Source organism: Solea senegalensis, linkage group LG4 (genome assembly GCF_019176455.1).
Source record: "Solea senegalensis isolate Sse05_10M linkage group LG4, IFAPA_SoseM_1, whole genome shotgun sequence".
Lineage (NCBI taxonomy): Eukaryota > Metazoa > Chordata > Actinopteri > Pleuronectiformes > Soleidae > Solea > Solea senegalensis.
Genome location: NC_058024.1, coordinates 1,610,845 through 1,638,373, shown reverse-complemented (window position 1 = coordinate 1,638,373; position 27,529 = coordinate 1,610,845). Strand labels below are relative to the sequence as shown.

Sequence of the window (27,529 nt, the reverse complement as noted above, 5' to 3'; positions counted from 1 at the left end):
TGACGAGGGCTCACCGTGGTGCTGTCATTGGTCAGTTAATGACTCATTCACACCCATTCTGGTGAATTGCAAAACCATATGGAAAATTGCAACGCACTAACCCGTCAAAGCGTCTGTATGGTCACAGAGTTGGAAACACGGAGAACTATAACGGAACCCTAAGAGTGACATAATAAGAGTCAGCAATTAAGAGTCCAAATTGACTCTTAATTGCTCCTTTAGGCCTCGTGTGGAGGGGGGTTCGAGGGTGGAGGGGTATCTATGGTTGGATATTTAAGCATCTGTTGCAAGATGCAATGCTAAGGCTAAGTGTGACACTTTCACTCCAGAAATTGAAAATAAATTGATACCTCAGTTAAGAATTTTTTTAATGCAAGGCCAATAACATAATTGGCAAAAAGTTATTACATTATTGGCTCAACAACTTAATTACATTATTGGTTTTATTACATTTTAATGATTACGTTATTGGCCGTTATTACGTTATCGGTTGCTACAATTGATATAAGAATTTATAGTAAATGAGCTTCACTTGTTTAATACAACAGGACGGTGAGAGACACGCAGTAAACTGCTGCATGTGTGGAAGTAAAGTTAAAGAGAAAATACCTGAGCCACACCCAGTCCTTACATTTACATAGAACAGTAACATTCACTTTCATCATTTTAACCTCATGATTATTTCAGGTATTGATTCATTGGTCAATTATTTTGGTTCAAAAAAATGTTTCCTCTGTTTCCTAAATGCAGAGAAAAATCTCGTCCTCACAGCTCATTGTTTTGTCATATTCCGTTTATTGTCGTAGAAAAGCAAAGAAACATATTTACAGAAAAAACAAGACTATAGTACATGATCAAAAATAGATTGTCATTCAAGTGAGAACAACATGATGTGAATAACAATGAAAGATTATTTGGATGTTGAAGGACATGAAAACATCCCAGACTGGTGCTCGCTGTGACATCAGCTCAGTTGACCACAGTGGTGTACGCTGGAGGAGGAATCATTACGCTCGCCTACACACACACACACACACACACACACACACACGTTACAATCTAAAAGGACAGATCACACTAAAAGCTGAGAAACAGAGGCAACATGGCTGCCAGTGGAGACAGAGAGAAAATCAGTGATTTTAACGTCATGATCCACTGCTGCCTCCATCACTGAGTTCAAATGTCTGATTTTGTGATTTCAGCTTTAAAAATCAGTGTGTTGTGTTGTAAAAATCACTGGTTTCCTCTGTGGGCGTTGGTGCTGCAGAAGATCAGTGTCCTGACGTAAGAACATGTGGCATTAAGTCCTGAGTCAGTGCCGGGAAGTGGAGATGTTTTCACTTCACGGTTGTGCAACAAACATGTCTGTGCTTGGATTTCTACCGAAATATCAACTTCAGTTTCTTTCTTGAACAGAATTCAAGCACTTTCAATGACCCATGTGCTTTTAGGGCCATTTTCAAAAACATTCAAGGGCCTTGACATATCGTTGTTGTTTCAACTTCATCAATATGTGACGTAGACATTGTAGATTTGAACTGTTGTTAGTTTTTTCAAACACACACACACACACACACACATTTGACCTGACCTCTTTAGCGTTGGGAGCAGCAGTTTGTCCAGTCGCCAAATATACTGCAGGTGTCTGGAAGACACACACACACACACACACACACACACACACACAAATATCAAACACATTTAAAGATCATACATGAAAATGTTACTGTGACTGTTGTTTGGAAAAGCAGCGTCTTCATAATCTTCCCCTGCACTTGTCTTTCATAGTCTGTCTGTCTGTCTGTCTGTCTGTCGACTCACCTCTTCTTGGCCGTCACATGTGGCACAGCAGGCGTAACCCGCAATGACGACTGAGACGATCATCTGTAACAGGCTGAAGACAACCAGGACTACTGAGATGCCCTCTATCCGACTCTGGAAACACACAAACATGATGGTAAGACACTAACAACGGGACGAGAGACACAAACAAGAGGACGGTGAGAGACACTAACAACAGGACGAGAGACACAAACAACAGGACGGTGAGACAATTACAACAGGACAAGACACAAACCAACAGGGTCTAGAGCACAGGATATTGTTTTCCAATAACAGACTAGAGACAAAAACAAATAGGGATGGTGGAGAGACATTAACAAATAGGACGGAGAGACACTAACAACAGGACAGAGACAAAACAAAATAGACGGTGAGACAATTGCTAACAGGACAAGAGAATAAAACAGGACGAGAAACAACAGGGTTTGACACTCAAAATAAATAATGGAAGCACAAACATCAGAGTCAGGGAAGGATTAAATAGCTATAATAGGACACAATACAGACAGAGAATAAAACAAATAGATGGTGAGTGACATAACACAGCATGAGATACACAAAGGAAGAGAGACACTTTAACAAATAGGATACTGCAGAGACACAAACAATATACTGTGGAGAGAAGTACCAATAACAGGACGAGATACTGAATGAGACAGTGAGAGACATTTAAATAAACAGGACGGTGAGAGAGATACTTAACAAACAGTAATATACACAAACAAATGTATTTACACAAATATGATATTAATTAACAAATAGGACGAGATACATACAACAACAGGACGGTGAGAGATTACTAATAACAGGATTTGGAGAGATACTCAATAAATAGACCAGAGACACAACAATAGGACGGTAGAGATACCAACAAAAGGACGCAGAGATAATTTCCATTAACAGGACGTATAATACTAGTGATAGCAGAGATACTAAATAAATATACAGTGAGAGACATCAATAACAGGACGAGGAGACACTATCAACAGGATGAGATACATCTAACAGCACAGTAGAGACACAATAACAGACAGTGAGAGACACTAACAGGACGGTGAGAGAGACACTATCAACAGGACGAGATACACTAACAACAGGACAGTGAGAGACACTAACAACAGGACAGTGAGAGACACTAACATACCTTGAACAGTTCGCAGTCGTAACCACAGCGAATGAACAGAAGTAGAACAAAAAAATCCACAGAGTAGAGGATGGCGGCTATGGTGGAAGTGACTGCTGTGACGATACTGAACGCCATCGCACATTTAATCTGTGAGAAGCAGAGACACGAGACGAGAGAATGACAGAAGTACGCACACAACGAGCAAACAAGCAGGCCGACGAGATTATGAGCAGGTGTGACGTCATCAGACTACCAGCCTGTGATTGGTCAGAGAGTGTCGTCACTGCAGAGTCATGAACGCGACGTCAAAGCAACAAAGGTTACCAGTTCACCTCCACTGTGTTAATACACTGGTCCTTGAAATCCTTGAGAGTTTTAAGAAAAAAAATATGTCAAAGCCCTTGAAAGAAAATAGACAAATAGACATGGGTCATTGAAAGTGCTTAAAAGGGTCCTTGAAAATTTAAAGCGGCCATAGCATGGTGGAGCATATGGAGGTGTACTTGAACATGAAGTTGTTTTCATGGTCAAAAACGTCCTCGTCGCTACAAACGAGCTGATGTAAATGTCTCATCACTGACCAAAACCACACCCACAGAACACGGACTGTCTTGTGATTGGCCAGTTACCTGGAAGTGACGTAATTATAGTTCTTCTTCTTCTGCGGTTGAAAGTACGTCACCGGATGTGCCCGCACTCTAGTGCCCAGACTAGGAGGCGCTGCTGTTTAGAGGAGTGGTGAAATTCGCCAGTGACGTAACAAGTGAACGGAAGTGTTGTTCCGCTTCGTAGAGCTCAGGAAAACAATCAAACCCTGCGCTCTCAGCAGTGGCTGAACTGATTGTTATGGACTTTTAGGGCTTCATGACGCAGATACACACAAAAACGCAGGGTTAATTGGCACTTCCGGGCTATGGGATCTTTAAAATCATATAATATAATCATACATTTTGAAAATAAGAATGTTCCAAGCCCTTAAAAGAAGCTCCTAGAAATCTTTGAAAGTTTGTGAATTTGAAAATGTGTGTCGGACGTCACTCTCTGACCAATCAGAGGCCGGCAGTGTGATGATGTCACACTTTAGTATCAGCTCAGCTGAACCAGGTAAAAAAACAGCAGGTTCTGTCAGGAGTGGAGTTACAAGAGCACCATAAGAGGAGAGAGCTTTCAGGGACCAAGCTCCTCTCCTGTGGAACCAGCTCCCAGAAACTTCAAGTGACCTCTGACCCTAACGCTGAGTCGCGCTGCCGTAGCGTGAGAGGACTGGGACAACACACACTCTGTGATTCCAGAGCTTCAACAGCATCATCATTGTCCTGGTCCTGCACATGTTCATACTCACCAGGCAGCGGTTGAGTTTTGTGGCAGCAGCGACTGTCAGAGATCCAGCTGTGATGGACTGAAACGCACAAGCACAAACAAGTTTGTTGCACAACAGTGAAGTGAAAACATCTCCACTTCCTGGCACCGACTCAAGACTTAATGCCGCACACATGCTCTTATGTCAGGAAACTGATCTTTTGCCTGCACCAACGCCCACAGAGGAAACCAATGACTTTTACACACTTCACTTTCAAGTCAGAGACAGCAGAGCTGCACCAAGGGAAACTCATCACATGATCGAATTAACAACATGTGTTCACGTCTTTATCTCAGTGTGAAACTGAAGTTTGTAAACCACTCACTCTCCCACACCAAAGTCCACAGAGAAAATCAGTGATTTTAACATCACACACACACACACACACACAGGAGTTGTTGATCCTCTGTTGCCTCCATCACTAAGTTCAAATGTCTTATTTTGTCACTTCGGCTTTAAAAAACCTCAGTGACACAAAGTGACCTCACGAGGCAGCAGAGGACCAGCAGCTCCCGTGTCCCCACAGCTAAAAATCACTGATTTTCTCTCTGGACTTTGGTGTGGGAGAGTGAGTGGCGTTGGACGTTGACTCTGAGGTTTGAGACTGGCATTCACATGATTGTGAAACAGTGACTCACAAACGCAGATCCCCAGACGAAGGCGCCGCTGTGAATTCCCATTGTGTCTCCATCAGGCGCCATCGTAATCCCAATCAGGAAAACCATCACGCCGATGATGATCTGAACCGTCTGCAGAGACAAACACAAGCAGAGACGCTGTTTCAGACCAGCGTCAGACACGTTGCTGTCGACAGTCGTTAAATCGGCATGTTACAGTGTAACTAACCCTCTAAACCAGCGTTTTCAGGTGTAAACCAGTGTTTTCAGGTGTAAACCAGTGTTTTCAGGTGTAAACCACTGTAAACGTGGATCTTGTTAATGTCATTTGTTGATCCAGGTTCAAAGTTCAAGTATTGAAATTGTACATGTTGTGTATCTGCTGCCCTCTCTGGTCAAACACCAGCTACTGCATTCTTAGGCTTTCATCATCCACTCTTATTTCACTGGTTCACTCTCTCATCACCCTCTTGTCCAATCAACACAAGGCTCATTGTCATAGACTCCTCCCCCAATTACAAACACAGCCGCTGTGTCTTCGTCCCTGGTCGAAGAGGCCAGAAGGGAACCCTCACCGACGGTCACGAGCTGCGGATCGAGACCAAAAGGACCAGATGGCGGATACAGGTGGTGGAAAAGAGTTTTCTCCGCAGGGGGACTGGGATCAGGGTTCGGGTTTGAAGCTCAGACGACTCTCAGTACCTGCCCCCCTGCACTGAGAGGAGTCAGTTAAGGTGGTTCAGGTCTGGTGAGGATGGGTGAGGATTTTTCGGAGGGCTGTGGTGCTGGAAGTGACGTACGGCAACTATTCCCCAAGCTAGCAGTCCTGAAGTTTTCACTACACTAGGGGATTTTGAGAGAAATCTCAGAAAAGTGGAAGAAAAGACGACTTCTAAGTATATCATGTACAAGAAACAACTCGATTTCGGGGAAGATTTCGGGGATTTCGGGATTGGGGTTGCCTATCCCCGGGGGATGAAACCCTAACCCATGGGGAAGAAGTAAGGTGAGGGTTGGCGCCAAGATGACCTGGTAAGGCCTATTGTGGGCAGCCCGTGGCCAAGTGGAAAGGGAACTTGGCTTGTTGCTGGTTCAAGTCCCCACCAGGTCGAAAGGGCTGGGGTACCCCTGAGCAAGGTACCCAACCCCCATTGCTCCTTGGGTGCTACTCAATGTGGCAGCCCACTGCTCCTAATTCTACGATGGGTCAAATGCAGAGAAATAATTTCCCTCAGGGATTAATAAAGTATTTATCCTATTCCTACAACAAGTAAAGGCGTTGACAGCTTTGTTATTATAAGTCATTGGGCACCACAGCCCTCCGAAAAACTGGTGAGGATGCCTCCTGGACCACGTTCCTCTGGTAAGAGGCCCTGGGGCAGACACAGAACACGCTGGAGGGATTATCACTCTCAGATGGCCTTAGTTTATGAAGTCAAAACCAGGAGATACCTCACAAACAGGCAAACAAATCCAACAAGAGGCAGGCGGGAACCCGAAGTCCAAGAAAGGCAGAACAGGGTCAAAACAAAAAGGCTACTTAGAAATGCTGGAGAGGCTTGGCAAGAAAAAAACACTAACACAAGACAATCTGGCAGCGCTCACATGAGAATGGGCTGGTATTTATACACTGAGGGACGCAACGAGCACATGAACTGCAGGTGAGGAGATGGGCGGGGAAATGCAGGTGAGGGAAATGAGCTGATTGCATAGAGGGAAGGCGGGATCTGAAATGACAGGAGAATTAGTGACAAGACATGGAAACAAACTAAGAGTTAATGTACGTCACACACAAGAATCAAAGGCAACAACGTCCAACTGTAGATCAGTTATCAGTTATAATCACTTATGATTATTCCATTTATTTGTACTTTTGTGCCGATGTTTTTAACATCGGGGCTGCACCTATAAACACACAGGTAGCGTTTGTGATGGCTTTAGCCCGGTCTGATTGTTGTTGGTGAGGTTGGACAGAGGATTTAAATGACGCGGGGCGTTCAAGCTCCTCTGTTCCTCCGCACGCCATGACCACGCTGTGTGTGGACTGAACATGCGCACAAAACCGGAGATATTGATCCGAACGGATCACGGATCAATGATGATCCGTTGCACCACTATAATCCACGTTTAAAGCACAGCTGGTTTTAAATAATAATGATTATTATTATTATTAGAATAGAAAAAGAGTTTTTACCCTGTTTTTTTTTTACTTTGCTTGAACCTGTTTGCAAAACAGTGATTTGATGTCAAAAAAAAATATTTAGGGAATGTAGTGTAATACGCCAGTGTAAGTACGCCATTTAAAAGTAGTGGAGTAAAAGTACACAATTTATATAGGACGTGTAGTAAAAGTACACGATTTAAAAGTAGTGGAGTAAAAGTACACAATTTATATAGGAAGTGTAGTAAAAGTACACGATTTAAAAGTAGTGGAGTAAAAGTACACCATTTATATAGGAAGTGTAGTAAAAGTACACAATTTAAAAGTAGTGGAGTAAAAGTACACAATTTATATAGGAAGTGTAGTAAAAGTACACAAATTAAAAGTAGTGGAGTAAAAGTACACAATTTATATAGGAAGTGTATTAAAAGTACACAATTTAAAAGTGTAAAAAGTACACAATTTATATAGGAAGTGTAAAAAAGTACACAAATTAAAAAGTAGTGGTAAAAAGTACACAATTTATATAGGAAGTGTAGTAAAAGTACACAAATTAAAAGTAGTGGAGTAAAAGTACACCATTTATATAGGATGTGTAGTAAAAGTACACAAATTAAAAGTAGTGATCAAAATGAACGGTGTATTCTGTGCTTTCTCTTACCCCCAGCGCCTGTGGTTGTCCCTTGATGAACCTCCGGACGCCCACTGAGTTCTGCTGCTCTGTGTTTACGTGGGTGACGACACACATGTCCCCCACGGTCGTGGACACGGTTGAAGACATGACAGAGACACACGGGACGGTCCTGAGACTGTTGACTGCGCCGTTACACGGAGCGTGAGCGACTACGCCCTCCGCTCAATGACGTCGTCACTGAGCTCTGATTGGACCGTTAGAATCAGCGTGTGTGTGTGTGTGTGCGCGCGCGCTGTTTAGGCACTTTCTGACGAAGGTTCAGAAAGATCAAACAGATTTAAAGATCGTACATAAAATGTTGCTGTTGCGCCTCCTAACATGAAACTTGAACCAAAACTAATCTGCAGTGAATTCCACAAGACTTGGTGAAAACTTATCACAGAAAAGAAGATGGCGTCCATCTTGGCAAATATGCACGTTTTGTAAATGAACAAACGCGTCTGAGCACGTTCATCGTACCAACAATGGAGGGAAATGTGAAGTGTTGCATCAATTTGCACGCAACACTTCACATTTTGGCTAATTTTGACCGTTGGCCACAAAATGGGGAGTGTCCCTGTAACACCCTGGACGCGTCTACAAACACAAACTTGACCCAACAGGAAGTCTACAAACACGACTCTTTTCAATTTAGCCGCCATTTCGCCACTGAACAGGAAGTTACCTTGAACTTAACTGCACATTGACCGATCTGCTCAAAACTCCACACGAGATTAGGGAAAAATGGCTCAGTCGCGCCCCCAGAGGGGAGATCCAGTAGGACAAAGCCAAAACTAAGTTGCACCAAATTTCACAAATATTGGTGGAGACACGTCACAGCCCAAGACAGACAAAAAATTCTATAGGGACCATGGCCTCAGCTCAACAGGAAGTCAGCCATTTTGAATTTGGCGCCCGCCTTGGCAGATTTTCACGCTTCATAAATGAACGACGCGTAGCTCATTGTTTTGTGATGATATTCAGTTTATTGTCGTAGAAAAACAAAGAAACACGTTCACATTTAAGAATCTAAACTCACACAAAACACTTTCTAACAGAAAGAAAACACTCAAAGAAAATACTACATGATCAAAGACGGATTATGGTAACAGTGAGGACAGTTTTATACTAACATGTTGAGTAAATAAGACACACACACACACATATATGTACACATATATTTATATGTGTACATATATATATGTATGGGCCTGTAACGATACACCAAAGTCACATGTCATTGGGGAGGGCACAACTCAACTCCATTGTGGAGATGATTCACGCGTCTCTCTGTGCCATAAACCACAAAATAACGAAACAAACGTAGTCATGTGACACGCAGACGGAGGAGGAGAACATGTGTCTTCAACGTACAGATGTTTACATTTGATTCTTTCAATATGAACTAAATAGTAAAGTAAGAAAGTTTGGTCGCACTGACCGCTCATAGAGCTGCATCTGTATTGGAGGCACAAACTGTGGGAGTTTGAAGGGGCGTGTCTGTGTTTTCCCACCGCAACACAGGTTCGTGGGTTGTCACGATTTCAGTTTTGATGGCATATCATTACAGGCTTATTACTGATATATGTATATATATATATATATATATATGTGTGTGTGTGTGTGTGAGATTTGGAATTTCTTAATAAACATTGAACAGTATTTGGATTTTTAAGGACATGGTAACATGAATACCAGGCTGGTGCCCCTGGTGACGTCAGGTCACCGTCTTCAGTTGTTGTACGCTGGAGGACGAGGAGGAATCATGGCGCTCGCCTCTCCTTTGAAGTTCTGCATCAACACACACATACACACACACACACACAAAGGAACAGTTCAGACTTAAAGACACTTAACAAAAGACTCATGTTTAAAGAATCTACGTCAGTTTAAGATTCCGATATCTTCAGAACACGTTCACGTCTTTATCTCACAGTCTTTTCCTACAGGAAAGTGAAGTTTGTAAACCACTCACCTCTTCAGCGTTGGGAGCAGCAGTTTGTCCAGGCACCAAATAGTGTGATGGTATCTGAAAGACACACACACACACTATGTTTATATAATCTATTGGTTTATATATGGTATATTGTAAATAACGCACACACAGACCTCTCCACCGCAGTTACACGTGGCATTGCAGGCGTAACCAATGACGACGGCTGAGATGGCCAGCTGCAACACATTGAAGACAATCAGGACTCCTGAGACGCCGTGCATCCGACTCTGAAAACACACAAACAAAAGGACAGTGAGACACTAACAACAGGACGGTGAGAGAGACACTAACAACAGGACGGTGAGAGACACTAACAACAGGACATTGAGACACTAACAACAGGACGAGAGACACAAACAACAGGACAGAAACACAAACAAAGGATGGTGAGAGACACTAACAACAGGACGAGATACACAAACAACAGGACGGTGAGAGACACTAACAACAGGAGAGACACTAACACGAGACAGTGAGAGACACCAACAGGACGAGAGACACTAACAACAGGACGGTGAGAGACACTAACAACAGTGGGACGAGAGACACTATCAACAGGACGAGAGCAACAGGATGGTGAGAGACACTAACAACAGGACAGAGACACTAACAACAGGACGGTGAGAGACACTAACAACAGGTGAGAGACACAAACAACAGGACAAACAACAGGACGAGACAACAGGACGAGAGACACTAACAACAGGACAGTGAGAGACACTAACAACAGGACAGTGAGACACTAACAACAGACGGTGGTAGACACTAACAACAGGACAGTGAGAGACACTAACAACAGGACAGTGAGACACTAACAACAGTAAGAGAGACACTAACAACAGGACGAGAGACACTAACAACAGGACAGAGAGTGAGAGACACTAACAAGAGACACAAACAACAGGACAGTGACACTAACAACAGGACGAGAGACACTAACAACAGGACAGTGAGAGACACTAACAACTGGACGAGAGACACTAACAGGACGGTGAGAGACACAAACAACAGGACAGAGACACTAACAGGACGAGACACTAACAACAGGACGGTGAGAGACACAACAGGACGAGAGACACTACAACAGGACGGTGAGAGGCACTAACAACAGGACGTGAGACACTAACAACAGGACAGAGACACTAACAACAGAGAGAGACACTAACAGGACGAGAGACACTAACAACAGGACAAGAGACACTAACAACAGGACGGTGAGACACTAACAACAGGACAGTGAGAGACACTAACAACAAGACAATGAGAGACACTAACAAAAATACTGTAGACGGTGAGAGACACTAACAACAGGACGAGAGGCACTAACAACAAGACAATGAGACACTAACAAACGGACAGAGACACTAACAACAAGACGTGAGAGACACAAACAGGACAGTGAGACACTAACAACAAGACAATGAGAGAATAACAAAAGGACGAGAGACACTAACAACAAGACGGTGAGAGACACAAACAACAGGACGAGAGACACTAAAAACAGGACGGTGAGAGACACTAACAACAGGAGAGAGACACTAACAACAGGATAGTGAGACACAAACAACAGGACAGTGAGGCAAACTAACAACAGGACACTAACAACAACAACAGTGAGAGACACTAACAACAGGACAGTGAGAGACACAACAACAGGACTGAGACACTAACAACTAGACAGTGAGCGACACTAACAACAAGACAATGAGAGACACTAACATCAGGACAGTGAGAGACACAAACAACAGGACTATAGTGACTGCTGTACTGTTACTATAGTAGTTGACACGTCGTCTTCCGGGTCCAATGAATGAATGAAACACGTGAGTGTTGTATACAGTCACAGTATACAGTGTATTTATTCACGGTTTGCGCTCACAAAAAATAAGCGACCTCTGCTGAACTGTGCAGACACTGACATTAACTTTGTGACTTGAATGCAAATTCCAAACAAATGGCTCACGTTCGCCACACCAAAGTGACGACGACGGTCAAAAACTGTGTGCTTCCCGAGTAAGCAGCACACCTGCTGAGTAATTACCTGCTATTCTATTTACCAATTTCCTGCACCCCACAGTACTGAGCGCCACCTACTGTGGCTTCCAGATATTACATATAAAATAAACACACACATAAACCAAAAATGGCTCTAACAAGGACGGTGAGGTTACTGAAGAGACAATAACAATAACAACAGACTAATTACTGACTGGAGAAGTTGACACACTTTCAACAACAGTGTGTGAACGTCTGTTTTTGTTAATACCTTGTAAAGGGCGCAGCTGTACGAGGAGTCACTGTAGTTCGAGCAGAAGAATGAAATGTCTGCAGCGTCCAGAGCGTAGATGGCGATTGCTCCGACGGCAGTGACCACTGCGACGATACTGAACGCCATCGCACAGTTCACCTGTGAGCAGCAGAGAGACGACACACGACGTGAGAGAGCGGCGACACTCACACTGATCCACAGAGTGAAAGAAAGAAAGAATAAGAAATGAATGAGGAAACAGAAGTGACATGTTTATACTCACCAGGCAGCGGCTCGGTCGTCTGGCAGCAGCCACTGTCAGAGATCCAGCTGTGATGTACTGAAACACACAAGCACAAACTGATCAGCTGTGTGCTCGTGTAGAAACATGGACATCACGTTTCCAACAGGAAACTCAAGCTTGTAAACCACTCACTCTCCCACACCAAAGTCCACAGAGAAAGTCACACATACAGGAGTTGCTGATCCTCTGCTGCCTCCATCACTAAGTTCAAATGTCTTATTTTGTCACTCCAGTGTTTTATGTTCAGAATGACCTCAATGACACAAAGTGACCACACGAGGCAGCAGAGGACCAGCAGCTCCTGTGGCCCCGCAGCTAAAATCACTGATTTTCTCTGTGGACTTTGGTGTGGGAGAGTGAGCGGTGTTGGACATTGCTCTCTGCATTGACAGAGGTGAGTCGCCATTATTCCTCCTCCTTCAAGAAACTCCCCTTCTACCTGACGAGGTTTGACCTTTTTGGACTGGGATTCAATCCAGTCCAACTTTATTTATAAAGCACATTAAAAAACAACAACAGCTGAAACAAAGTGCAGCAGAGATAAATAAGACAAGTAAAATATAATAAAATGACACAAAACAATGAAAATAAAATAAAATACTGTAGAAAGCATTAATAAAACCCCAAATGAAAAAGTCATGCAATAAAACTATAAAAAGATAAAAACCAACATCTCATACTGGGTTGAAAGCCAAAGAGAAAAAAATGGGTTTTACATGATTGTGAAACTGTGACTTACAAACGCAGCTCCCCAGACGAAGATGCCTGTGATAACTCCAATCGCATCTACACGAGGCGTCATCGCGAGCCCAAACAGGAACATGATGATGCCGACGAGGATCTGAACCGTCTGTAGAGACAAACACAAGCAGAGAAGGTGACGCTGGACAGGCCTGGTTTGTTCCTGGTTTCTTTTCTAACCATAGAGAAAGTCTTCATTGAAAACATGCGATAATGCACGTTATTTTTCTCCTCATCATGTGACTGTAGTGAGTAAAAGTACACAATTTATCAAGGGAATGTAGTAAAGTACACAATTTATTTAGGAAATGTAGTAAAAGTACACAATTTATCTAGGGAATGTAGTAAAAGTACACAATTTATCTAGGAAATGTGGTAAAAGTACACAATTTATCTAAGAAATGTAGTAAACATACACAATTGATTAAGGAAATGTAGTAAAAGTTCACAATTCATCTAGGAAATGTAGTAAAAGTACAATCTATTTAGGAAATGTAGTAAAAGTAGACTATTTATTTAGGAAATGTAGTAAAAGTACACAATTTATCTAGGAAATGTAGTAAAAGTACACAATTCATCTAGGAAATGTAGTAAAAGTACAATCTATTTAGAAATGTAGTATGTAGTAAAAGTACAATTTATTAGGAAATGTAGTAAAAGTACAATTTATTTAGGAAATGTAGTAAAAGTACACAATTTGTCTAGGAAATGTAGTAAAAGTACACAATTTATCAAGGAAATGTAGTTAATAATGGTGCAACGGATCATCATTGATCCGTTATCCGTTCGGATCAATATCTCCGGTTCGGCACACAAATTGTGCGCATGTTCAGTCCACACACAGCGTGGTCATGGCGCGCGGAGGAACGGAGGAGCTTGAACGCCCCGCGTCATTTAAATCCCCAGTATGGGAGCATTTTGGCATTTAAGCAGCCCCTTGTTGCACAAACGCTATCGGTGTGTTTATAGGTGCAGACATGAGGTCATATTCGCTTGTGCAAAACGAGGGCTTTAAACACACGCTCAAAGTGCTCGAGCCACGTGACGACGGTGCGCCGTCACGAACCCACTTCAGCGAAAACATTGTGACACACTTTTTTTTGCTGAGCAGAAAAATGATCCGATCCGTGAGTTTTTTGATCTTTTGCACCCCTACTAGTTAAAGTACACAATTTATCTCAGAAATGTAGTACAAATACACAATTTAAAAGTAGTGGAGTAAAAGTACACAATTTAAAGGTAGTGGAGTAAAAGTACACAATTTAAAAGTAGTGGAGTAAAAGTACACAATTTAAAGGTAGTGGAGTAAAAGTACACAATTTAAAAGTAGTGGAGTAAAAGTACACAATTTACACACCATTTATTTAGGAAATATATAAAAGTACACAATTTATAGTTAGGAGTGGAAAAAGTACACAATTTAAACAAGTAGTGGAGTAAAAGTACACAATTTAAAAGTAGTGGAGTAAAAGTACACAATTTATTTAGGAAATATATAAAAGCACACCATTTATTTAGGAAATATATAAAAGTACACAATTTATTTAGGAAATGTAATACAAGTACACAATTTATTTAGGAAATGTAATACAAGTACACAATTTATTGGAAATGTAGTAAAAGTACACCATTTAAAAGTAGTGGACTGAAAGTACACAAATTAAAAATAGTGGAGTAAAAGTACACAATTTATTAAGGAAATGTAGTAAAAGTACACAATTTAACACTAGTGGAATAAAAGTACAAGTTGCTAGAAATATAAATAAAGTAAAGTACACATATGTGAATGTTGTACTGAAGTGCAGTAATGAAGTATTTGTACTTCGTTGCGTCATAAAGTAAAAGTAAAGGTGTTTTCTGTGCTTTCTCTTACCCCCAGCGCCTGTGGTCGGCACGCGATGAACTTCCGGACGCCCACTAACTGTTGTATGTTGTCAGCAGCGGTAGCGTTAGCAGGGAGGACATGGGTGACGACCACCATGTCCCCCACGGCCGTGGACACGGTTGAAGACATGACGGAGACACACACAGCGGTCCTGAGACTTTGGACCGTCTAACTGCGCCGTTACCCCGAGTATGACAGACTACGCCCTCCGCCCTGAAGCAACGACGTCGTCACTGAGCTCTGATTGGACCGTTAGCTCACACACACACACACACACACACACACAGATCGAGCCCCAGGTCTCTATAGCGCCTCCTACGGTGAAACTTGAACCCAAACTAAAGAAAAAAGTCCATTGGGATCAACAGGAAGTCCGCCATTTGGAATTTGGCGCCCAGATTGACAGATTTGCACGTTTCGTAAATGAACGACACGCAGCTCATTGTTCTGTGATGATATTCAGTTTATTGTCATAGAAACGCAAAGAAACACATTCACAGTTAAGAATCTCAACTCACACAAAACACTTTCTAACAGAAACAAAAGAAAAAAAGAAAAAAGAAAGATAATACTACATGATCAAAGATGGATTATGATTCCAGTGCGGACAGTTTTATACTCACATGTTGAGTAAATAAGACACACACACATACATATACATAAACACACGTACATATATACATATACATGTATATACATAAACACACACGTACATACACATATATATACATATACTTATACATACATAAACACACACGTACATATACATATACATAAACACACGTACATATACATATATGCATATACATGTATATACATAAACACACACATGCATATACATAAACACACACGTACATACACATATATATACATATACATACATAAACACACACGTACATATACATATATACATATACATGTATATACACATATATACATATACATACATAAACACACGTACATAAACATATATACATATACATGTATATACATAAACACACACGTACATATACATATATACATATACACACACATACATACACACGTGTGTAACAGTGTGAAAGAATGTTTATATTTAAATTCAGCTTAAAGGGGAGTACGCCATCTGCTGTCATAGTTTGTAACTGCACCTGGGATACGCAGCACGTTACCTGACGTGTGGCGTCACACTCTCATGTCACCCACACCATACGGTGGTAACAAGTAGGTCTGAGACAAACTGTCCCATTAATTATAGAAATTAAATGGTTACATCAATTTTAACCTTCAACATAAGAATATTGTTCATTTCATACAGTCTATGGTTCATTTCATCAGGAGGAAAGTACCAAGTGCTAATGGGGGTGTTTTCAGAGCAGCCGTGTTTCTCATGTACAGTAACAGCGTGTCTTCAGAGAACACCCCCCTTGTTTTCACTATTTTGGATTAGCCCAACCCACACAGGGTGAGTGACTCGTCCCACAGGTAAACCCTGAGCTTGGGGCCCGGTCCCATAGACGTACTTAGCTCTGTGCGTGGCGCTGGTTTATAAAATATAATGTTGTTTTAGCAGCTCGCCTCAGGATGAGCTAACATGGTGCTAATGGCTAGCTCGCGCTCGCTGTGCGGCTTTGTAGCCTCTGAGTTCAGAGGTTAAAGAAACATGTGTAACCTCTGAAACAGCAGTAGCACACACACACACTGTTGTTGTGATCATGTGATCTACATGCATCCAACACGCAGAGCCCACGTGATCACCACGGGCGCTGCTGGGTAGTGCACTGATTTTCTCTCTGGACTTTAGTGTGGGAGAGTGAGTGGTTTATAAACTTCAGTTTCCTGTTGGAAAAGTTAGTCTCACAGCGAGATAAAGACGTGAACGTGTGACGTAGAGATCGTAGACTACTATTCAAGGTATGTTCCTTCGTAGAGAGGTGGGAGAGGACGCCTCAAGTCTCCACTTCTAAAATAATGCTGAACTATTTCTGCCACTAATCTCTGTGAGCCATTAATCGGTAAAACTGACCGGATTATTTGACGGGTTGGTGCATGGATCTTACCGACTCCGACGACTTCTCTATCCATCCAGCAGCTGGTAGCAGGTTAGTAGAGCAGCTAACCGGCCACAGCACCTTAAACCCTGCCTGGATCTCCTGCTCTTGGTCTCGGGTCTCAGGTCCCCCGAGTGCTTCCCCTGATCTGCGTGCTACCTCTGTGGCTGGCGGCTAACAACAGACGCATGATGAACTTCTCTGCTGCCACTACAACACCAGCCTGTACAGCGCTGATAAAAGAACTTGGACTCCTACGTCGGCCCTGGTACATCCACAGAGGCTCCCGTCGAAAGCTGGTCTTCTCCCGGTCTGGAGACGCCATTCGCTCCGTCTGGATCAGCTGTCTCACATCAGAGCGCTGACGCTTCACGCTTCACAGAGACACGTGACTCCCTCTTGTCAGTGTCCAGTCACGCCTCATACATGATCACATACAGGACAAACCTGACATCCACCACATGTGTTTTCTGTTTTAAATGAGACCTGTCCTCAGCAGCTCTGCTCGTGGTGGAGGCCTGGCGGTTTACTACCACAGTCTCCCCTGCCCGTCCCTGAACTGTCGTCTTTTGAATGTCTAGCATTTAACAGCAACATCCTCTCCCTACGACAGTTCCTTTCATTTACCGGCCTCCTAAACTAAACCCACGTTTCATCCCAGAGATGTACAATCTTCCACCAACATCGCAATACTTGCAACCGAGTTCCCACAGCTACTGGACCGTTGACAACATGTTGACGTTCCCACACACATCAAGGGGAACATCTTGATCACTGACTCAGCCCCTGTGTGATATGATGTGGGCGTGTCTGAACACAAAGTCATTTCTCTGTCACGGCACATCAAGCCCAAACATGAAATATGTTTTAGAAAACTGAAAAATATTGGCACAGGAAATCTGGCTTCCGACCTCCAACAGCTCCACTGCACATGTCATCAGCCCTCTCCCTGATTCCACCCCCCCACCTTGTGATTTCCACCACAGTTACAACATTTCGTCACATTTCCTTTATTTTTTGTTATCACACATGAGGTACTTTCCACGATGAGCTTGGGTCAAGCTTCTAACGCCTTGTCTTTCCTGTTTTGTTTCAAACCTCTTTCTCTGATTGGTTACATTGTTAGCACACGAACATGACCTGTGAACACACTCTTCAGTAACACAACACAGGAGATCGTCGTCATGAGCCTGATTTTCTCCACCAACACCACCGGGGGTCACGTACCTTCAGTGGGATTTGAATCTGCGGTGTTTGACGTTTTCAGCGCTGGTTTCCATCAGGAACAGAAGCATGGAGACAGAGACTGAGGACCTCAGTTGCGTCCCCTAAGGTGAGATCCAGTAGGACAAAGACGAAACTGAGTTTCACCGAATTTCACGAAACTTGGTGGAGACATGTCACCGCCCAAGACGAACAAAAAAGTCCATCGGGACCGCGGCCTCAGCTCGACAGGAAGTCGACCATTTTGAATCTTTAAAATGTTCAGATTCGCACGTGTGGTAAGTGAACGACGCGAAGCTCATGGTTTTTGTGACGATATTCCGTTTATTGTCGTATCAAAGCAAAGAAACATGTTGACATTTAAGAATCTGAAATCACACAAAACACTTTTTAACAGAAAGAAAACAGAAAATAGTTCATGATCAAAGATGGATTGGGATTCAAGTGAGGACAACGTGATGTCAATCTGTTGAAACAGTGAAAGATTATTTGGATTTTTAAGGATATGAAAACATTCCAGGTGCTCGTGTCGTGTGAAGAGTCAGGCGGTCGTCGTGACGTCAGCTCTCCGTCTTCAGTTGACCACAGTGTTGTACGCTGGAGGATAAGGAGGAGCCATGGCGCCTGCTTCTTGTTTGACGTTGTGTATCTGCATAAACCCCACCCACCCACACACACACACACACACACACACACAGGTTACAATCTAAAGGAACAGTTCAGGCTAAAAGCTGAGAAACAGAGACAACATGGCTGCCAGTGGAGACCGAGAGAAAAACAGGCTTCAGACACTGAACAGAAGACTCGAGTTCATAGAATCTACGTCAGCTTAAGTCTACGATATTCAGAACACGTTCACGTCTTTATCTCACTGTGAGACAGACTTTTGTAAACCACTCACTCTCCAACCCCAAAGTCCATAGAGAAAATCAGTGATTTTAACATCACACACACACAGGAGTTGTTGATCCTCTGCTGCCTCCATCACTAAGTTCAAATGTCTTATTTTGTTACTTCAGCTTTAAAAAACCTCGCTTCAGATTGTCCTCAGTGACATAAAGTGACCACACGAGGCAGCAGAGGACCAGCAGCTCCTGTGTCCCCGCAGCTGTAATCACTGATTTTCTCTCTGGCGTTTGGTGTGAGAGAGTGAGTGGTTTACAAACGTCTGTCTCACAGTGAGATGTCGCAGACTCAAACTGATGTTGATTTGATCTCACACACACACACACACACACACACACATATTTGACCTGACCTCTTCAGTGTAGGGAGCAGCAGTTTGTCCAGTCACCAAAGATCCTGCAGGTACAACAATGACTGATGGTGTCTGAAAAACACACACAATATTTATATATTATATTGGTTTATATATGTTATATTGTATATAACACACACCCACACACACACACACACACACACACACACAGACCTCTCCACAGCAGCATTTGGCACAGCAGGCGTAACCAATGACGACGGCTGAGACAATTAACTGCAACGCATTGAAGACAGCCAGGACTCCTGAGACGCCCATCATCCGACTCTGGAAACACACAAACAACAGGACGGTGAGAGACACTAACAACAGGACGAGAGACACAAACAACAGGGCGGTGAGAGACAACAACAGGTCAGTGAGAGACACTAACAACAGGACAGAGAGACACCAACAACAGGGAGACACTAACAACAGGAGAGACACTAACAACAGGGGTGAGACACTAACAACAGGACAAAGACACTAACAACAGGACAAGAGACACTAACAACAGGATGGAGAGACACTAACAACAGGACAGTGAGAGACACTAACAACAGGACGAGAGACACTAACAACAGGAAGAGAGAGACACTCATGAGAGACACTAACAGGACGAGACACTAACAACAGGACGAGTGAGAGACACTACAACAGGACGAGAGACACTAACAACAGGACGGTGAGAGACACTAACAACAGGACGGTGAGAGACACTAACAACAGGACAGTTGGGTCCCTGCACAGACGTGTGTTCTGTTAAACATGGTTCCCCTTTACTTTAAAGTCCTGACACACTGAACAGTGAATCTACGTCCAGACCATAAAACATCAGGAAGAATAAACACAGAAGAATAACAAGAGAGTTGTCAGTGGTGTGAACGTCTGTTTATACCATATATTTGTAGCACGAGCGATAGTTGCCGTAGTAGCCACAGTAGATTGAAATCCCTGCACCGTCCAGAGAGTAGAGGATGGTGGCTGTGACGGCAGTGACCACTGCGACGATACTGAACGCCATCGCACAGTTCACCTGTGAGCAGCAGAGAGACGACACATGATGACACTGATCCACAGAGTGAAAGAAAGAAAGAAAGAATAAGAAATGAAGGAGGAAACAGAAGTGACATGTTCATACTGACCAGGCAGCGGCTCGGTCGTCTGCCAGCAGCCACTGTCAGAGATCCAGCTGTGATGTACTGAAACACACAAGCACCAACTGATCAGCTGTGTGTTCGTGTAGGACATCACGTTTCCAACAGGAAACAGGAAACCCAACAGGAAACTCAAGCTTGTAAACCACTCACTCTCCCACACCAAAGTCCACAGAGAAAACCACTGAGGATTTCAAACACTGAATTTGCTCAATAAGACATTTGAACTCAGTGATGGAGGCAGCGGTGGATCAACAGCTCCTGTGTGTGTGATGTTAAAATCACTGATTTTCTCTGTGGACTTTGGTGTGGGTGTGTGAGAGTGTGTGTGTGTTTTGAACATTTTGGACTGGGATTCACATGATTGTGAAACAGTGACTCACAAACGCAGCTCCCCACACGAAGATGCCGCTGTAAATTCCCAGTGTGTCTGCCTCAGGCGTCATGGCGATCCCAAACAGGAGAATCATCAGGCCGATGATGATCTGAATCGTCTGCAGAGACAAACACAAGCAGAGACACTGATGCTGGACAGGCCTGACACACTGTAAATGTCATAAACTTTCTTTTACTGAAGTAATGTTATAAAAAAGTGACTTCAGCTTCTACCAAAGTCATTTTCTGGCCACATACTTGTACTTTGACTCCAAAAATATCACTTTAAGGTACTTTTATACACAGATTTGTTCACAGAATGGTTCGGGACATGTTTTTTTATTGGAGACGCAACGAGCATACCGAGCGCTCACATGACTCATAACAGCTGCAGATTTAACCCTTAAAGAGCCACTTCTGCCCCGTTTCTCAGTTATTGGGTTATTTCATATGAAAGGAAACTTAACCAGAATCAGAATCAGAATCAGAATAGCCTTTATTGTCGTTATTTTGTGGACAACGAAATTTGGGTGCCACTCCCTTGGTGCCAAATACAAATATATAAATAACAATTTTAAAAGAGAAAATAGAATATTAACAATAAAATAAGAATAAGAAATGTTTACATTTTTCCAGAAAACTATGACTATGTATAAATTAACATGAGATAACCAAATATAGCAGCAAAACCGGTGTAAAAACAGAATAAAGAAGGCACTTTAAAAGAGAAAAGTGATTAACCCACACATTACAGGAAGTGAAATCTAAGTTCTATTGATTTGAAGGAACAGTGAGTTCTGTCAGGAAGTGGTTCAAGGTTTCACCTCAGTCTTCCTCTCCAAACATAAAGAAACACATTGTTTTCAGTGTAACTGAATCATTAGAATCAGTTCATTTAAAAGATTTGTTCACAGAATCATTCAGTACTTTCTACATGACTCACTCACTCATTTACTAACTCACTCACTCACTAAAAGTACACAATTTATACTTATTTAGAAAATGTAGTAAAATTACACAATTTATATTTATTTAGGGGATGTAGTAAAAGTGCACAATTTATACTTATTTAGGGAATGCAGTAAAAGTACACAATTTATACTTATTTAGGGAATGTAGAAAAAGTACACAATTTATATTTATTTGGGGAATGTAGTAAAAGTACACAATTAATACTTATTTAGGGAATGTAGTAAAAGTATATTATTTATACTTATTTAAAAAAATGTAGCAAAAATACGCAATTTATATTTATTTAGGGAATGTAGTAAAAGTGCACAATTTATACTTATTTAGGGAATGCAGTAAAAGTGCACAATTTATACTTATTTAGGGAATGCAGTAAAAGTACACAATTTATACTTATTTAAGGAACGTAGTAAAACTACACAATTTATACTTATTTAGGGAATGTAGTAAAAGTACACAATTTATACTTATTTAGGGAACGTAGTAAAACTACACAATTTATAGTTATTTAGGGAATGCAGTAAAAGTGCACAATTTATACTTATTTAGGGAATGAAGTAAAAGTACACAATTTATACTTATTTAGGAACGTAGTAAAAGTACACAATTTATACTTATTTACTTTATACTTATTTAGTAGTAAAAGTGCACAATTTATACTTATTTAGGAATGTAGTAAAGTAAAAGTACACAATTTATATTTATTTAGGGAATGTAGTAAAAGTGCACAATTTATACTTATTTAGGGAATTTGGTAAAAGTATACTTATTTAGGGAATTTGGTAAAAGTACACAATTTATACTATTTAGAGAATGTAGTAAAAGTACACAATTTATACTTTTTCAGGGAATGCAGTAAAAGTACACAATTTATACTTATTTAGGAAATTTAGTAAAAGTACACAATTTATACTTATTTAGGGAATGCAGTAAAAGTACACAATTTATACTTATTTGGGGAATTTTGTAAAAGAACACAGTTTAAATGTAGTAGTGTAAAAGCACAAGTTGGTAGATATATAAATAACAAAGTAAAGTACACATATGTGAAAGTTGTACTGAAGTGCAGTAATGAAGTATTTGTACTTCTTTGCGTCATAAAGTAAAAGTAAAGGTGTATTCTGTGCTTTCTCTTACCCCCAGCGCCTGTGGTCGGCCTTTGATGAACTTCTGGACGCCCACTAACTGTTGTGTGTTCTCAGCAGCGTTAGCGTTAGCAGGGAGGACATGGGTGACAACCACCATGTTCCCCACGGTCGTGGACACGGTTGAAGACATGATGGAGACACAAACAACGGTCCTGAGAGGTGAATGTCTCTGAGCTCTGACTGAAATATCTCGCTCTGTTTCCTGAAGCTCTTATAAACACAGGAGGCCACGCCCACACTTCTAACCCTGACGCAATGCCTTCTTCACTGAGCTCTGATTGGACACTTAAATAAGCAGATAACAGATGATGGAGGGGGGAAACTTCTCATGAAGTCTGATTCAAACAGCAGCAAAAGAGCCACGATTCTCAAACTGTGGTACGTGAGCGTCCTCCGGTGGTGAAAGTCGTGAATACTGTTCTACTGTAAATACCAGGGTATGTGATGTTAAAGTGAGACATGGGTGATTCACACTACTGTAAATAAATCCAAGAAAGGACGCCACACCAAAGCCCATAGAGAAAATCAGTGATTTTAACATCACAGCACACAGGAGTTGTTGATCCACTGCTGCCTCCGTCACTAAGTTCAAATGTCTTATTTTGTGATTTCGGCATTTCAAAACCTTTGTTCAGACTGACCTCAGTGACACAAAGTGACCACACGAGGCAGCAGTAGACCAGCAGCTAGGCATTCTTAATATTTTTATTTTATCCTACTGTCTCTGCTCGCAGCCATGTTTTCACTGAGAGTACACGTCTGGTTTTATATTGTGTGCCAGTGGATGAATGCATGATACTGTGTCTACTTCATTAGCAAATGAATTCAAAGCAGCCTTTGTAGATTTGTTTAGGTTGAAGAGAACACACATTTCCTCTTGTGTTTTCACAGTTACGGGTAAACAGGGTTTATGATGTGTGCGATGTGTGATGAAGTATAACTTCCCAGAAATGTAACGCCTCTGGACTCTGGACTTGCAGTTAACAGGTCTCACAGGTGGATCAGAGCTGATAAGTGTCAGAGTGTAAGGAGTAAAAACAATGAAACTGGGTCGAGTCTGTAAAAGGTGCTGGTTCTCTGGGTTTACTGGTGAAATATCAACTCTAGTCAAGTGTAAGCAAAGTCTGAATAGCCACACAGAATATCTGTCAAAATAAATAAAAATATACAAATTTAGCTAAAGGTAATGGTATAATTATACCAAATATATTTATAAAATATAGATTTAAAATATAAATATAAGGGCTTTACAGTCAGCAAGTGACACCCTCCGTCTTTAGACCCTCTGTCCTTAGACCCTCTTTCCTTAGACCCTCTGTCTTAAGACATTCTGCCATTAGACCCTGTGTTCTTAGACCCTCTGTTCTTAGACCCCGTGTCCTTAGACCCTCTGCCCTTAGACCCTATGTTTTTAGACCCTCTGTCTTCAGACCCTCTTTCCTTAGACCCACCGTCTTTAGACCCTCTGTCCTTAGACCCTCTGCCCTCAGACCCTCTGTCTTCAGACCCTCTGCCATTACACCCTCTGCCATTACACCCTATGTTCTTAGACCCTCTGTCTTCAGACCCTCTGTTCTCAGACCCTCAGTCCTTAGACCCTCTGTCTTCAGACCCTCTGTTCTCAGACCCTCAGTCCTTAGACCCTCTGCCCTTAGACCCTATGTTCTTAGACCCTGTGTCCTTAGACCCTGCCCTTAGACCCTATGTTCTTAGACCCTCTGTTCTCAGACCCTCTGTCCTTACACCATCCATCTTCAGACCCTGTGTCCTTAGACCCTCTGTCTTCAGACCCTGTGTCCTTAGACCTTCTGCCCTTAGACCCTCTGTCTTCAGACCCTCTGTTCTCAGACCCTCAGTCCTTAGACCCTCCATCTTCAGACCCTGTGTGCTTAGACCCTCTGTGTTCAGACCTCTGCCCTTATTGGGAACAATCACCTGAATGTATGACTTGTTGGTTTCATGAGCACAGAACAAAGCTTTTATTTTTTATTATAATTACATCTCGTCTTGGACCACCATGTTGTAAACGGACAAACTAAAACACCTTACTGTAGAGTCTTCATAGATGTCTGGAGGGTAAGTTTGAGGTGAGAGACATTCAGACCCCCTCACCCCACGGAAGTCACTGTTCCTTTAAATCAGCAGTTATTGTTTTTCATTTCCTGTAAAGTGTGGCGTTATCGCCGCACACCGTGGTGCTCTCACTGAGTCATGTGAACCATCTCCAACAGTAAAACATTTCTGTTAATGATTCCATGATTCCAGTGGAGTCACACAGCAGGACACAGTGGTGGCAGGAAGGAGTTTTCCTTTACTGATCGAAATAACAACGAATAATAGTATACAGATATGTGAATGTGAAGTACGGTAACAAAGTATTTGTACTTTGTTACTGTCTTCTGACGACTCCGCTATCGTCCGTCTCATCAAGGACGGGCATGAAAACCAAAGACCTGGTGGTGGATTTCCCCAGACAGAGACAGACTCTTACAAGGACCCGGGTGTCCACATGAACACCAAACTGGACTGGACTATGAACACAGGAGGCTGTGACCTCAGTGAAGAGCTGCAGCACCCTTGTGTGTTCAGGGACTGTATCGCAGGTGTTGACGTTACTGTTGGCCTTGTTTTTATTTGTTGTCCAAGCACATTTAATAGCCTCACTTAGACTTTTCTAAGTGATTTATTTCTACCAAAGTCATTTTCTGGTCACAGGCTTGTAATTTTACTCAAGTATCACTTTAAGATACTTTTATACACTCTGATCCTCTGTCTCTGTCACCATGGTTCTGTTCCTGATGGAAACCAGCATTGAAAACTGTCCAGTCCAAACATTGTGGGTTCAAATCCCACTGAAGGTACGTGACTCTGAGTGAGCTGGCCAAAGGCAATTAGCAATTAGCTACAAAACATAAAATCTCCATCAATTTAAGTCTACGATATCTTTAAGAATGTTTTTATCTCACTGTGAGACAGACTTTTCCAACAGGAAACTGAAGTTTGAGAGAGTTTGAGAGAAAATCCAGAGAGAAAATCAGTCATTTTAGCTGCTGGTCCTCTGCTGCCCTCGTGTGGTCACTTTGTGTCACTGAGGTCAATCTGAACAGAGGATTTTAAACACTGAAGTGACAAAATAAGACATTTGAACTCAGTGATGGAGGCAACAGTGGATCAACAACTGTGTGTGTGTGTGTGTGTGTGATGTTAAAATCACTGATTTTTTCTGTGGACTTTGGTGTGGGAGAGTGAGTGGTCTCTCTCACAGTGAGATAAGACTTAAACTGACAGTGTGGGAGGATTTTAGTCCCATCGTGCTGCACATTGACATGTGAATGATTGATTGTCTTTCGTCTTCTAATCCAAAGAGACGGTAGTTTGTTGCAGTTGCTCTGTCCAAGAATAAAACGTGTTCAGACAGATGACACATGTAAATATGAAAGGGTTAAAGTAGTGTCGCTATAGTAACACAGATGTTCATGAAAACATAACAGATAAGAAGCCCAGTTAGAAAACGTTAAAGTTTATAATATGTATAATAAGACAGTTACAACAGAAATATCATGTATTAAAAATAAATGTGTTCAAATGATAAATAATTGTACACCAGCTGCTGCAGCTGCTAGCAAATGTTACATCATCACTAATCACTCACTCTTACATAATCTAATCTATGCACCAGTGTTTGGTTCCACCTTTCAACACAGAGGAGTGGAAACTGGAGGAAGGGGCGGGGCCAGAGGTCAACTGCCACACAGGTGTCTCATGTCTGTATTCAGGCGAAGACGACGTGACTGTGGATGTAAATCACAGTTGGCGAGCTGAAGATGCAGAGCTGTGACCAGGATGGACAGGATTAGAGATTTAGAGACACAGGAGCTGCTGGTCCTCTGCTGCCTCGTGTGGCCACTTTGTGGCACTGATTTTCTCCGTGGACTTTGGTGTGGGAGATTGAGCGGCTCACACACGTCCGTTTCCCGTTTGTCTCACAGTGACGTGAAGCTGAAGTAGATCGCATTTGGTTGAGTGTGTTCATGTGTTGTCATGATGCAGTCAGCACACGTTACATAACCCGCGTGTTCCTGCGTGACCACGGAGGAATGCTGTGTGTACGTTTAACCCTTCGCCGTCCCCTTTGTCTCGCCCTAATCTCTGCTGTCCAAGCAGATCCCTGTGACGTCGGCGCGCAGACAAAGCACAGCTTCTGGTGTGGGATTATTTTCCTGTGACTCACAGGCCGCTGCTGGCCTCTGTCACACCAGCAGCGGTTCTTTATTAGAGACTTTATGCAGTCACATGTTCCCATGAAGCACTTTCCATCCTTCAGGCGTTTCTTCCGTTACTATGTCCAAACATTAATATACAGAGGCGATAAGAATGTGCATTCTGATGACATTTACTATTAAACTGTATACTGTATA

General features: G+C 42.3%; 3 protein-coding genes across 3 annotated transcripts; all 3 read right to left on the bottom strand.

The window, feature by feature from the left end:
- Positions 1 to 775: 775 nt before the first annotated feature.
- Positions 776 to 7,962, bottom strand: LOC122767922 (membrane-spanning 4-domains subfamily A member 15-like). Its single transcript, XM_044023497.1, has 7 exons — positions 7,768 to 7,962; positions 4,967 to 5,077; positions 4,311 to 4,367; positions 2,987 to 3,115; positions 1,822 to 1,935; positions 1,592 to 1,645; positions 776 to 1,017 (listed from the first exon to the last, which is right to left on the bottom strand). Exons 1-7 carry the CDS (start codon positions 7,885 to 7,887, stop codon positions 970 to 972), a joined length of 633 nt encoding a protein of 210 aa, XP_043879432.1. The 5' UTR covers positions 7,888 to 7,962; the 3' UTR covers positions 776 to 969.
- Positions 7,963 to 8,745: 783 nt separating this feature from the next.
- Positions 8,746 to 15,165, bottom strand: LOC122767921 (membrane-spanning 4-domains subfamily A member 4A-like). The gene is made up of 7 exons (XM_044023496.1): positions 14,942 to 15,165; positions 13,067 to 13,177; positions 12,307 to 12,363; positions 12,042 to 12,182; positions 9,889 to 10,002; positions 9,755 to 9,808; positions 8,746 to 9,570 (listed from the first exon to the last, which is right to left on the bottom strand). Exons 1-7 carry the CDS (start codon positions 15,080 to 15,082, stop codon positions 9,511 to 9,513), a joined length of 678 nt encoding a protein of 225 aa, XP_043879431.1. The 5' UTR covers positions 15,083 to 15,165; the 3' UTR covers positions 8,746 to 9,510.
- Positions 15,166 to 18,511: 3,346 nt separating this feature from the next.
- LOC122767920 (membrane-spanning 4-domains subfamily A member 4A-like) lies at positions 18,512 to 23,320 on the bottom strand. The gene is made up of 7 exons (XM_044023495.1): positions 23,101 to 23,320; positions 21,003 to 21,113; positions 20,608 to 20,664; positions 20,361 to 20,498; positions 19,640 to 19,750; positions 19,466 to 19,537; positions 18,512 to 18,856 (listed from the first exon to the last, which is right to left on the bottom strand). Exons 1-7 carry the CDS (start codon positions 23,239 to 23,241, stop codon positions 18,782 to 18,784), a joined length of 705 nt encoding a protein of 234 aa, XP_043879430.1. The 5' UTR covers positions 23,242 to 23,320; the 3' UTR covers positions 18,512 to 18,781.
- Positions 23,321 to 27,529: the final 4,209 nt, after the last annotated feature.